This window comes from Castanea sativa, chromosome 9, assembly GCF_040712315.1.
Source record: "Castanea sativa cultivar Marrone di Chiusa Pesio chromosome 9, ASM4071231v1".
Classification (NCBI taxonomy): domain Eukaryota; kingdom Viridiplantae; phylum Streptophyta; class Magnoliopsida; order Fagales; family Fagaceae; genus Castanea; species Castanea sativa.
The window spans coordinates 10,640,286-10,654,437 of NC_134021.1; the positions used below are offsets into that span (position 1 = coordinate 10,640,286).

The 14,152-nt window shown below is 32.7% G+C and overlaps 2 protein-coding genes across 2 annotated transcripts; one reads left to right on the top strand and one right to left on the bottom strand.

The window, feature by feature from the left end:
* The first annotated feature begins 51 nt into the window (after positions 1-51).
* LOC142610805 (alpha carbonic anhydrase 1, chloroplastic) lies at positions 52-4,770 on the top strand. The gene is made up of 7 exons (XM_075782746.1): positions 52-264; positions 349-473; positions 1,066-1,280; positions 2,724-2,830; positions 3,889-3,991; positions 4,116-4,298; positions 4,402-4,770. Exons 2-7 carry the CDS (start codon positions 395-397, stop codon positions 4,534-4,536), a joined length of 822 nt encoding a protein of 273 aa, XP_075638861.1. The 5' UTR covers positions 52-264; positions 349-394; the 3' UTR covers positions 4,537-4,770.
* Positions 4,771-8,106: 3,336 nt separating this feature from the next.
* LOC142611413 (uncharacterized) lies at positions 8,107-9,379 on the bottom strand. Its single transcript, XM_075783533.1, has one exon. The coding sequence runs from the start codon at positions 9,266-9,268 to the stop codon at positions 8,435-8,437; it is 834 nt and encodes a 277-aa protein (XP_075639648.1). The 5' UTR covers positions 9,269-9,379; the 3' UTR covers positions 8,107-8,434.
* Positions 9,380-14,152: the final 4,773 nt, after the last annotated feature.

Below are 14,152 nucleotides of genomic sequence, written 5' to 3' on the forward strand. Positions count from 1 at the left end.
GTTTTGTGGGAATCTCTAATTAAGAAAGCAAAACCTCTTTTGTTAAGCACAGAAAAGAGAAAACAAAACTGTTAATGCAGAGCACGAGGCAGCACTGCACTACACGTGTATATATATATATAGGTGCAGACATACCATTAACACCAAGCTAAGGTGCTCCAAGAGTTTCGAGGCAAAACACAGCCAGATTTAGCAGAGAGCTTTCTAAATATATCACAAATAGCACTTAGTGGTGGTGGGAAAGGAAAGAAGCATTACCACAAGGTGATCTCTCTACAATATACGGTAGTTAGTGGTTCCTAGTAAGCAGTATAAACATAACCTTTCGTCTTCATTTTTGTCACAGAGAGCTGAGTTTTTGGCTAGAGATTTTAGATCGATTAGCAGTGGCAATATGTCTCTTAGAATATCCTTCTCGGTTCTTGCAATCACATTGTTGCTTGTTGGAACTTCTGCAGATGATCTTGTAGAAGGTATGATTTCTATTTCTTTTAGATTGATAATTATTTCATATATTCGGTATATGTATATTTTCTATTATGCCGGTGTAGGACATCTCTAATGTATGAGATAATTATTTCATGTTATTTTTTACGTGAAAAAATTGTGTTTTCTCAAATAAATTACTAACTGTGCATATTTATTCATCCATATTTTGTAGAATCTAGGCCAAATGCTCATTTTTAATAGCGACTAATGTTGGAAAGTATACCATGTGAAAATTAAAGAGAACAATGGAGAATTGTAGAAAATACAAGGGTAAGTAAGGAGAAAAGAAAGAGAAAAATATACGTGATTCGCTTTAATAGCCTATCACACCATTAAACCTAAAGTATCTTGATCCACTGGACTTGAGATAAAACACTACAAAGGAACTCATATTTATGACAGGACTACATATGATAGTCAAACATAATTTGAATTTAAATTGCATATTAATTGTCTCAATCCCATAATTTTTTCTTGTAAATCAATCTCTTGATTTGGTTTTCTTAACATGGAAAGTGAAATTTACTTTCCAAACAACTAATATATTTTATGATTGGAAATTTTCCAATGTAACAGAGCTTAATTCAATTTCATTTGGTTATACCGGAGTCCATGGCCCTCAAAAGTGGGGAAGCTTGAGTCCATTATTCTCGGCATGCTCAAATGGTAAAAGGCAGTCCCCTGTGAACATAGTGAAGAACAAAGTTGTTCGTAACAAGAATTTGAAACCCTTAACCAGAGATTACAGTACTGCAAATGCCACACTGGTCAACAATGGGTTTAACATTGGGGTATGTTCTTAATTAAACTTCGAAATAGTTTTTCTTCTTTGCATCTCTTTTTTGTGGTAAGTTATATATATATTTACATTATAATTAACTTTTTGTTGATTTTATGAAAATATGCAAAAGGATAGCTGTAAAGTAGTGACCTTTTAAAAAGCTTTTTATGTATATAAGGTCATGCTAACCAGTGGCGGAGCCACACACAAGAGTGGAGGGCCAAGGCCCCCCCAAAATTTAAAAAAATTAATTTATAGTATATATATTATTTACATTTAAAAATATGTAGCATGTAAAAATTGAAGTTGGCCCCCCCCCATTTTAAGCCATTTCAATGGTGCTCTTAAAAGAAAGAGAAATTATATTAAAATCATATAAATTAAGAGGTTTAACAAATCAAACAATGTAGAAAATGATAATTTTTTGTACATGTTTAATAGAAGAAATACATGACTTTTATATACTCATTAAAATTTAGAAGATGATAAATTCTCTTAATAAATTAATTTATGTGTGTGTATATGTAGAGGTTTGTCTTAACTATTATATTAGCATCACAACTTGGCCCCCCCAAACCAAAATTTCTAGCTCCGCCCCTGATGCTAACGTTATTCTTAAGACAATTATTAATAAACCATTTGAAAAAAGTTTTGACACTATTTTTATAGAAAATATAAAAAACCATAAAAAAAATTGAATGTTTTTTTTTTTTTTTGTAAAAATAAAATTATAAACTAAAATTCTTAGAGTATCCGTTAATTTTTCATATATATAAAGCTATGCACATTTCCAAAAAAAAAAAAAAAGTAATTCATAAATATTTTACCTTTGTATTGTCCTCAAGTGCAAGTCCCTACAAGGATGCAGGGGTGCCATATATAAGCCCTCTACAAGGAGAAATTATTATTTACACCGGAAGAATTGTCGATATGGTTCTCTTTAACCAATGAGATAATGTTATCTATGAATAATGTATGTGTGAACTTCCTAATCAGTACAAGGAATAAAAAATAAAAATTACCAGATGATTTCACATTTACATAAATAACAGCATTTTATTGGTTGGGAGGTTAGAGAAGACCATGTCAGTAGTCTTCTTGGTAGACCTAATAATTTCTCCTTCACAAGAAACATTTGATGCCTAAATAATAATGAGATTCCATTTTAGCTTGAAGATATAGAACCTTTTGGCATATCATGATGATAGAGAGTAAAATAATTTAACCATTCTTGACTATCCAATTTACTCAAATGTTTTTATTTTTATTGCACAATTATGATATGGTAGAAACAATCTAGAAATTGGATAGTCTAAAACCTTAGTATTAGAAACATAAAAAACAAAAGTGATAAAAGAGACTAATGAATAGTGAATAATAGATAATCCAATGCGCCTATGTTTCACTATGCTTCTGAATTCTGATCCAATGCGTGTGCCCTTTGCCTATGCAGTTGCTTTTTGAGGAAAATGTGGGAGTCTTGGTTACAGATGGGAAGAACTTCAGCTTGAAGCAAATGCACTGGCATTCTCCTTCTGAGCACAGGATTAATGGAGAACAGTATGCGCTCTCTCTCTCTCTCTCTCTCTCTCTCTCATACACGCGCATGTGCACATAAGATGCAAATACTTAATATGAATAAAATGTGTTGTAATGTGATAACTAAACATATTCATTAGTTTGGTTGTGAGTTACAACATTAGAATAAAACTTAACATTTATTTTAGGAAATTTTTTACTCATACAATTATATCTCCTTAAAAATTGTTATTTTCAAATTTAAGAGAGATATGTGTTATTTTTTATGATTTTTTATTTTTATAATTGTTAAATGTATATAGAAATTTTGTTTATTTGGAAATATATTAAGTTTTGAAATTATTGAATTTACTAAGAAATAACTAATACAACTTTTAAAGAGGAATAGTTGTTCCTCATTTTTAAGAATAGCTATTCATAAGGAATGATTATTCCTTATAATAAAAATACAACCAAACTAAAGAATAACTAAACCATAGAAATAACTATTATATTACAGCGTCTATTACAATCTACCAAACATGCTCTTATAAATTAGGTGTGAAATTGAATAAGATTACGTTTGAAGATTTAAAATCAAGGGATTGGAAGTAGATTTGTTTGTATAAAATTTAACAATATATGACGATTTATTGTTTTGAGAGTAAGAGCTTTTGAAATATCTTCTTACATTTACATTTCAAATTTAATTTAATACTAATAAAACTTAAATCCATCTAAATTTTATTAATAAAAATTGTTATTTTATACTATTCCCAAGTCACATAAATTAAAAATTAAAAATTAAAATCCAAATTCTTTTATTCATATAGTTCTATCAAAATGAACAATAAAGTGTACTGATCCACAAGAGTCCATTGATGTAAACCTTATGTGCTGTATAATAATGGGCTCAGCTGTTGGATTGGCAAGAACAACTTTGAGCCCAAAACCCAAAAGGTTCCACCTAAAACTTAGCTAGAGGAGCTTGTCTCTGCATAATCTTGAAAAGCTTTTATCACAAATCATGTTAGAACTTTCTGTTACTCTCTCATCTACTGTTACTACTTGCAATATGAATTAACAATTGATAACTACAGATTTCCAACTGAGCTTCATATGGTCCACAAGGCAGCTGATGGCAGCTTCGCAGTTGTGTCAATCCTCTACCAATATGGTGATGCTGATCCCCTACTTTCCAAGGTAAATTTTTTTTTTGATATGTCCTTCTGAGTTGAATTAGCACTTCACAATTTAAACATAATTTTAAACCAAAACAAGGAAATTGGAATTTTAATGTTTATCATGATGGTTTATATGGTTGCAGATTAAGGACGAGTTGAATGAACTGGTTAAGGAAGTGTGTGCAAAGAATGAAGAGTCTCATATTCCTGTCAAGGCCTTGAATACAAAGCACATGGAGAAAAAGACCCGCAAGTATTACAGATACATTGGTTCTCTCACCACTCCACCATGCACAGAGAATGTCACCTGGAGCATCCTCGGCAAGGTAATTAATTGATTGTTCATGCCATTCATGAAAAAATCATCCGCACACGCGCGCACACATACATATAACAACAGATGGTTTGATATGGCTAATGAACGTGCAGGTGAGATCAATATCAAAGGAGCAGGTCGAGCTTCTTCAGGCACCATTGGACTCTACTTGCAAGAAAAACGCAAGGCCTTTGCAGGAACTGAATGGGCGACAGATTGAGTTATTTGCTGAGCTTGGCGACAGTTAATTTTACAACCATTGTCACCATCTAATTGACATCAATATCTTCTGTTAAGGGGACCAAAAGGAATGAAACCAAAAAACTCCAGATTGTCACCATCTAATTTTACAACCTTTTGGCTTCATCTATTAGCACATTATGTACATTAGGAAATGGAAATCTACTTGAGTACTTTTCTGCCGACTGCATTATTCATAACTATTGATTTAAAGTCCAGTGGACTGCAATCCAGGCTTTATCCACCGAAAATTTTCAGTGACCTCAAAGGGTGACACATCACATTCTTATCTACTTCCATTCCTATCCACGCAACCTAAATTAGCTAGGACCATATATATTCGTCTTTTACAGCGACAAGAATGCTCAGCAATCTTGGGAGGAATTAATAAAGGGGTCAATTTCATTCTCATAATTTTTCTCAACTCTTTTTAAAATTTTAATAAAAGATTGCTGATAAACAAGATTATTTGAACTAAAAATGACTTATTCAATAGTGCATCAAGTTGATACATGCAGCTATACTTCATTATTTGTCGAACTACGACCTACACAGAAAGTCCTCTCCGTCTCATTCATCACTAGAGTTGAACAAGCTTACTGCATAAACCTCAATGACTGTCTTAGTGATTTGCTCAAGTAGCATTAGTCAAAAATGGAAACCTGTCCTTTTTTTTTTTTTTTAAGGATCCATTTGTTAACAAAGTTTCCCATAAGCAAATCAAAGCTTCAATGGGTCATCAACACATCTCCATAAGCAAGCTTATTATTTCATAATAGTACTTTTTTTTTTGGTGAGAATTAATGTGGGAAAATTGAACATAATTTTGACCATGGTTTTTTTTTTTTATATATATATATAAATTCTAGGTTCAGATTTCTGGTTTTTTTGGGTGAGTAATTTAAAGAGAATACATGATGTTAGGTGAAGCAGTCACTCTCAATTGGAAATAGATCATTAGTGTGATGCCAATCTAGTCAATATTCTACTGCCCTTGATCATTCACAAAGTGGCATCCACATTAGCAGTCAATGGCGCCGTTGCCCTTACAGTGAATCAGTGACTAATCCTCATCTATGACTTGAACAGTAAGTGAAGGCTACCATCAAACACACGAGCAAAGACTAAATCAGTAAATTTACACTTGAATACAAATCAATGACTATACAGATAGAACATGACACATTGAATTGAATTTTAATGCAGCAAATGGTCAAACAAAGAGTATTGGGTTAAAAGTGTCTTCAACCCAAAAACAAAAATAACGTTAATAAATGCACTATGAACATTGGTTTACTAACTATTTTAAAATTTTTGTTATGAAAAAAGAAAAATGCAATTAATTGTTTTTTACTGTTTTTTATATATATATTTTTTATAAAAACAATGTTAAAACTTTCCTAAGATAGTTTATTAATAATTGCCTTAAACACCCATTAACGTGACCAAAAAAAAAAAGTGAAATATTACCAGCTATGCTAACTAGTTTTGATTTTCAATTAAAAAAAAATATAATAATTGCGTTGGATAGTTTTGCGTATAGAATTACAACTATTTGTTGGATAAGAGTATACAGAGAACATGACACATTGAATTGAATTTTAATGCAGCAAACGGTCAAATAAAAAAAAGTATTGGGTTAAAACTGTCTTCAACCCAAAAAAAAAATTAATGAATGCTCTAAGAACATTGGTTTACAAATTTTTTTAAAATTGGGTAAATTGCAAATTACACCTCTAAAGTTTGGGGGTGATTGGATTTTATACCTTAAAATTTCAGAATTTAAATTTTACCCCCTGAAGTTTCGAAATTTAGATTTTACTCCTATAGGTTAGGAGTGTTTGGATTTTACTCCCTAAAGTTTTGGAGTGTTTGAATTTTACACCCCCAAAGTTTCAGAATTTGGGGTGTAAAATCCAAACACCCTAAATTTTAGGGGGTAAAATCTAAGTTCTGAAACGTTAGGGTGTAAAATTAAAGCACCCCAAACTTTAGGGGATAAAATTCAAGTTTTGAAACTTTAGGGTGTAAAATCCAATCACTCCCAAACTTTAGGAGGGTAATTTGCAATTTACCCTTTAAAATTTTTGTTATAAAAAAAAGAAAAATTCAATTAATTGTTTTCTACGGTTTTTTATATTTTTTTTATAAAAACAATGTTAAAACTTTCCTAAAATAAGTTATAAATAATTGCCTTAAGCACCCATTAACATGACAAAAAAAAAAGTAAAATATTACCAGCTATGCTAACTAGTTTTGATTTTCAATTAAAAAAAATATAATAATTGCGTTGGATGGTTTTGCGTATAGAATTACAACTATTTGTTGGATAAGAGTAACGACTTTCCTAACTAACATGATTTCAATGCAGCAAGAGAGTTACTTTATTAAAGTTTATTGCTTTACTTAATAAGTCATCACTCATGAGATCATCTTCGAATTTGATGAAATTATCCATTTTTTGAGTAAAATTTTTTACGCAAACTATGTTTTAGGCATAGTTTTAAATTAAATCAGTAGTTTCTTGAGAAATTATTTATATAAGCAGTTTTAAAGGTTTCAAATTAAATCCTTTTATAAAGTAGAATTTATAATTTTATTAGTTTTATATGAACTAACTACTTTTAAATTGCTTCTCCCAGAAGAAAAAAAAAATCTACTTTTAAATTCGTAAAAATTTAAATATTGAACTTCTCAGTTGTGATTTGAGGTTTTGATTTCCAGTAATAATATTTTAAGTCATAAGTTTGGACTCAATTATTAAACGAATCAAATTTAAACATAATAATATATTCGTGAACAAGCTTGTGAACATGAAGGCTTGATTTAATTATATACAAATAAATTTGTATATGTATACTTGTCTAAAAATATATTTATATAGATTTGAGATTAAATTTGTCAATAGGTTAATATGATTTTAAATTATTATTTATAATTTATTGATGATATAAACAATTTATTTGTAGTAAAAATTCATAGAATTGTAAAGAGACATAAAACGTGTTAGTTATTGTTTAACAATATTGTTAAACAAGTAGCTCGAGCTTAAACTTGAACTTAAATATATAGAAAAAGAATAAATTAATCAAATAACTCGTAAATAAGCTTGAACTTGAACATAAATTATTGTTTGGTAATGATCTTAAGTTTGGCTCGTGTTAAAAAAAAAAAAATTAAGTGCACAAACTTGAACTTTTAAAACTAAACTTGGCTTGACTTGTTTACCGTCCTTTTAAGATGAGATATTAACAATTTTTTTTCCAATTTCTCTTACATAAAAAGGGGCTGTTTCTCTGTGTGAAACTTTTCTTTAGGCATTTGCTAAATCTATTTTTTATTTAGTCAAAATTTATACCATTTGATGTATATATCATAACTTACTACATTAAAATAGTGAGTGAAATGTCCTAAAACCAAGTCAAATAAGTTAGTTAAGTGGCCACTTCTTCGTACACAAAATACTTAAGGTCTAAAGAGGGAAATAATTCAAGATGCCAGGTTGGCAGCATTTTAAAATTATTTATAAAAAATTATTAATGTTTAATTTTTTCCATCAAATTAGGAAAACACCGAGATTTGAGCAAAATAGAAATCAAATCCAAACATTATTAATACGAACTTTTACAGGGAAAAAATTTACAGCTACTCATTCCACAACACTCAATATATATTTACAAAACCCTAGAGCCTACGATACAAATTTAAAAGTTTAAAAAAAAAAAAAAAAATTAACTGTGTAGAAAATTGTAGTAGTGACTAGCTATCACCTTTCACCCCGAGGAAGGGGAAACCGTTATTCAACGTGCCACGTCATCTCGACGACAAATTTTAGAACGAAGGTGTGGGTTCCACAGATATTCCCAATCGCGACCGCCAGAGAAGAATTGGACTCAACCAATCAGATCAAGCCACGTCATCGGCCCAGGCGTCTGATCTTCTTCCGGATGCGAACCGGTTCATTCCGCCCAAACCGGGCGTTTCCGATAAGCTCCCTCTCGGCGCGTCAAAATCGGATGCCGTACTGTCACGCGCTTTAATCGCCGAACTCTTCCTCGGAGGCGATTCGGACTCAATCTGTGGCGCGTGAACTCTAGGCGCCGGTTTGTCTCGCCGACCGGCTCGGAAAAGAGCACGAAAAGTGGCGAAAAATCCGGTTTTTCGTTTTCCGCCCGATTTTTCTGTCTCGGGGATCCGTTCGGAGGAGAGTTGCCGGTTCCTTAGTCTCCGACTTCGGTCTCTTTTCGATCTCACCCTTCCCATGCAAGAAACCTTCGGCGACGACGGTTCAATCACCGAAGACTCCGATTTTCCTACCGAACCGGACCGTTTCGGAAACAACCGAGTATTTCCCTGCTTGTGGTTCCGGCGAGCCTTCGCGTCGACGAAACAAGTCTTCTGAGGCTTCGGCAAGCCAATAATGGAAGCTTTGGACTTCAAGCTGAGGGAGAACCGCTGAGAATTCGAGTTCGCACTCGGATTCAGATTCGGATTCAAGTTCGTCGAGTTTCCATTACCTTTTCCCGAATCTTTTCGCTCGTAGAAAGCGTGCTGGTCGAACCAGTCAAGCTCAGCGTCCTTGGAAAGCCAAAACGATTCCGGCGGGAAATCCGAAGGTACCTCCGGTTGATCTGACTGCTCCGCCCGGTGATCTCCGTCGGCGAGCGTTTCACAGGCGATTTTCCGATCGGAGCCGCCGGCACAGGCTGTAACTAGGTTCTCTAGATCCACTTGTGGCATCGTCAAGAACACAAGAACTCTGCAATGAAATTGAGAAAGCAAATAGAGAGAGAGAGAGAGAGAGAGAGAGAGAGAGAGAGAGAATGTTGAAGAAGAAGAAGGAGTAGTTGAAAACTTTGAAACTTGAAAGAGAGGATTTTATATATAATAGAAAGAAAAGAAACAAACAAATTTTTTTTTTTTTTTTTGAGTGGAAACTTGTTAGAGAGAGAGAGAGAGAGAGAGAGAGAGAGAGAGAAAATTTTGGAGGGAGATTTTCAACTTGTTGACTCGTGCTGGCTGGTTTTGATGGTTTTGCTTTTTTATGTGAGAGAAAGGAAAAAAGAGGTTTTGGTAATAAAAAAATATATATATCTTTTTTCTTTCGTCAAAATAATACGAAATTGAACCGTACGAAACGTCGTTTTGCTTTTAATTATTATATATACTGTTTTATTTTTTAAACATAATTATTAATTTCTTTTTGTGAATGAGCTTTTAGCTTAGTCCAGCGTGGCTGCTTATTTTGGAAAAATGTGTGAACGACCATGACTTTTTCTTATTTTGGAAGAATGTGTGAATGATCATGATTTTTTTTTTTTTCACAGACGCCGTACAGTATTTTAGTAATACTTTCAAAATAAATTTTTTATGATAAATTGTTATAAGTTGTTGTTGATAAGGTAAAAGAGTAATTTCAACGGTAAGTTTAAATTGAAACTAATAATAGGACATATGTTAACAAACTATTTATTATTAATCAATTTTATTTAATCTTAATTTATAAATTAAGTCAACTTTTTGTTTAGGTACAGTTTTGAATGCATCCTGTTTTTTTTAAGTATAATTTGGTTAAATCCAACTTATTTTTATCTTACCAAAACTAGACCTCAATCTATATTTATTTTGTTACCTTTTGAAATCTTACTGTTTAATTTGTTATTTTTGACTTTCAAGTTTTTTTTTTCATTATTTTAAAATTATAGGATTTAAAATGTAAAATGTTTTTCCTCATTATGTAAATGCCTAAATAGGCCCTTGGATTAATTCAATGTGACTGCTTTGCTTTGAAGAATTTAGTAAATAATTTCTCTTCCTTCGTCATGCAAGCATCATGACTTTTTCAAAATTTTCCTAACACATTGTATGATTTATAGATCACAATGTTTACTCATTAATATATGCACTATATTAGGGACCATTTGTTATAGCTTAATTTATTTATTATACAATATAGAATTTCTACTCTAGCCTAATCTAAGTGTATGAAAGTTCAAAATAGCGTGTAAAACACCTTTGAACGTTTAGACCCCCAGTTAACAAATTACTAATTCAAGCTCAATATCAAACAAAGTATGTGCGGAAGATGAACATAAACTTATAACAGAATTGATAAACAATCTAAACCAAATAAAATCACATCCACAACAAAAATTAAATGGCAAAGATTAAGAGAAGAGAGATGCAAACACAAGGACAACACAACGATGTGTTATCAAAGAGGAAACCGAAGCCCTCGGCGTAAAACCTCTCCGCCGCCCTTCAAGCGGTCAATAATCCACTAAAGAATATAGTTGGGATACATGGACAGCAGAAGACCCTCCAAGCCTAATTTACTCAGTGTACCTAAGCCCTCCAAGCTCCTACTCCAACGAGGTTGCGCCGAATCTATTTCTTCTTTAGCTTACCGGATTCCACTATAACCCATAGCATCAACCAATATAAAATTGGTCTCTTCTTAACTGCTTCCCAAAGCACCAAACAGTCTTCTCACAGATGTGGGTATGGTGAGAAAATGTTTTGGTAATGTACCTCTCAAGGATAGAACAATAGAGAGGAAGAGAGTAGAGGAATTTGAAGAGTCTCTATGTGAAGATTGTGGATGAGTCAATCTTGTTTTTCTCTAGGGTTTCTCTCTCAAAATTCTCTCTGGAATCTCTCTACATTTCGTGGGTATAAGGGGTATTTATGCTAGGGTGAGAAAGGAATGCGAAGAGTCATATTTTCCTAAACAGAGCTGGCTGGCAACTTGGACTTGCAACTTGACTGAGTCGCGAGTTCCAGCCGTGAGCAAACAGAATGGCCAGACTAGAATTTTTGTCTTGTAGTGCTCCAACTGGCGTGACTGTTCAACTTCTCAACATGCTTTGCTCGTGTGCATCATCTGGCGGCTTGCTAGCCGCGAGCCACCCGCGAGATCCAGTCGCGAGTCCCTGCTTTACTGCACATTCTTGAGCATTTTTTCACACTTTCTCATACACTACCCTTACATGAATCCCACCTAAATACATGGTTTCTAAGTGCTAAACTACAAGCAAATTGGCACGGAATAAAGTCAACACAATGGTTGATAAATTTCAACCTTACAGTATATATGTGTGTAAAGCTCCGTTCTGGAGACTTGAACCACGGCCATTGCTCCCCACACGCCACAAATACTTATACTTGTGGAGTGAACACCACACCAAGAATGCGTAGTGGATAATTATAGCTTAATTTATAAATCAACTCACTTATTTTATTAGGAATGGTTTTTAATGCATCTTATTTTCTTGATTATAATTTAGTTAAATTCAACTTACTTTAATAAACATAAAATTTTTTGTACAAATTAATATAAATGCTCTAATATTCATTTTTACTTCCAAATAATTTTGTGATAGTTTCTATCCTTTATCTCAAAAATTCATCATTCACTTCTAATGCAAAAGAAACATGAAAAATTATTAAGTACTCTCGAAGTACCATAAATACGTACTTCCCCTCTCACATAAATACGTACTTCCCCTCTCACATAAATGGTAAGTCCTACTATAAATTTAATTAGTGAGACTTATCATTTATGTGAGAAAAAAAAATACGTATTTATAGTATTTTGATAATACACAATAATTTTTCAAGAAACATTTGGGATACTAACGTGGACAGAATATTTACTCGTATGCCAATTTAATAAATTGTTGCTTTGAATTTCAGCCTTCTATTAATTGCTAAATTGAAAGGCAATTAATGAAAATAAATCTTCTAAATAACGTGAATGGCTCAACTAAACCTCAAACAATCAAATCACAAAATTATATATATATTTTTTAAAATCCAAAAAAATAAAATAAAATAATATAATATAATGACCACTTGGTGCCAGATCTTATATCTGTATGTAACAACTCAAATTTTCTGTGCCCCATACTTGTTAGTTTATCTATACAATATAATAACAAATAATTCTGGAAATGCTCTAATTATAGGAGTCAGAGATTTGCCATCTTGTCCCCATTCCTGCAGTGAATCCAGCCTATTAGAAATACGTGCCACCGTCATGTTCTAAAAATAATGACAATAAAAATGATTGCTTGAATAATTGTACGTTGATTGAACTTTCAATTAATGTGCAATCTTGTTTTTTTCCTTGTAATTTACGAGATAGATACCCTTTCTATGCCTTTATAGCCATAGGTGATATTTATCTCTAAAGCTATGGCGGCAACATTAAGCTTTGCTAATTGGTGGCTTTAGATGCATAACAAAACTGTTTCACCCAAAAAAATTTTATATTTTTACAATAAGTGGTGGATGCGGATGTACCAACAACAAAGAGCAGTTAATTCAAGTCAAGAGAACTAGAAAATAGTAGGAAATATGAATCAGAAGAGGCATAAGATGGGATATATACTAGGAAGTCCCTACATTTCATTTAGGGTATTGGATTCATGTCATGCTGATATCGGATTGACTATTTTATGTTATAATTTTTTTGTTGTTGATGCACATGTTATAATTTTTGATAAATAGCTCGTGTTATCATATTGTATTAGTGTTTGTGCTTCTTAGGATATATACCAACAAAGAAGAGTGAGTTAATTCAAATCATGAGAACTAAACATAACAGAAGAATAACTAAAAAAGATTAGCAAAAGTCCTAAAATTTAGGAAATATTATTTTAGATATGATAGAATTACACACACATCCCAAAAAAAAAATGTGACCCATCTTGATTAATTTGTTGAATATTTATGTGAGGACCCGAGGACCTGAGAACCCGAAGACCCGAAGAAAGGAAGGCCAACATTTAGAATGAAAGATGAGGTCTCTCCAGGTGTGCCCGAAGATGAGGTGGCGTGGACGATAACTAAATAAGGGGCATGTTACAAATATCTGGTTGTAATAGGCTGATTTGGAAGGTTGCAAGGTTGCATTAAATGCTGGGCAACAACCATTCTGGCCGCATTAATTAGCAAGCATCTCCTCTATCTGTCGCATTAATGTGGACATGACCTGAACAGTACGGGATGCAAAGTGGAATCTTGTTCCATTGCCGACGGACAAGTGTCACGGGAAAAGGACTGCAGATTGCAAGGTGTAAGGCTACGATGAAAGCAAAGAATAGTATAAATAGGAATCAAGAGATTACGAGTGGGGGGGCTTTTTGTTGTTGAACCCTCTCTACCAAATGTATTGTATGAGGACTCTTAAGTGAATAGAGCAACAATAACGTTTCGAAGATTGATTGTATGAGCTTTTGGTCCTTACAATTTATAATGTTCTTTGAAATTTTGGGACCAAAGTTTATGGTTTTTTTTTCTCTCTCTTTTCTTTTGCTTTTGGTAATAATTAAGTGGGAGAGAGGAGCTTGAGACATAGGATATGTTTGAATACCGCTTATTTTGTTGAAAACTAAAAAAATTGTAATAAAATAATTTTTAATTGTGTAAATAGTGCCGTGAAACTAATTTTTAATGAAAATTTTGTTGAACAAAGAGGTTTGTAGGTCCCATAAACAATGCATGGGTACCACTTGAAGTGCTGAAACGCACTTCTCAAGGAAAAAAAAAATGAAACGTTGGATGTTGGCCTTTTCATCAGTGCCCAGAAGGGTACGTAATTCTCCCAAATAGAGATTGGAC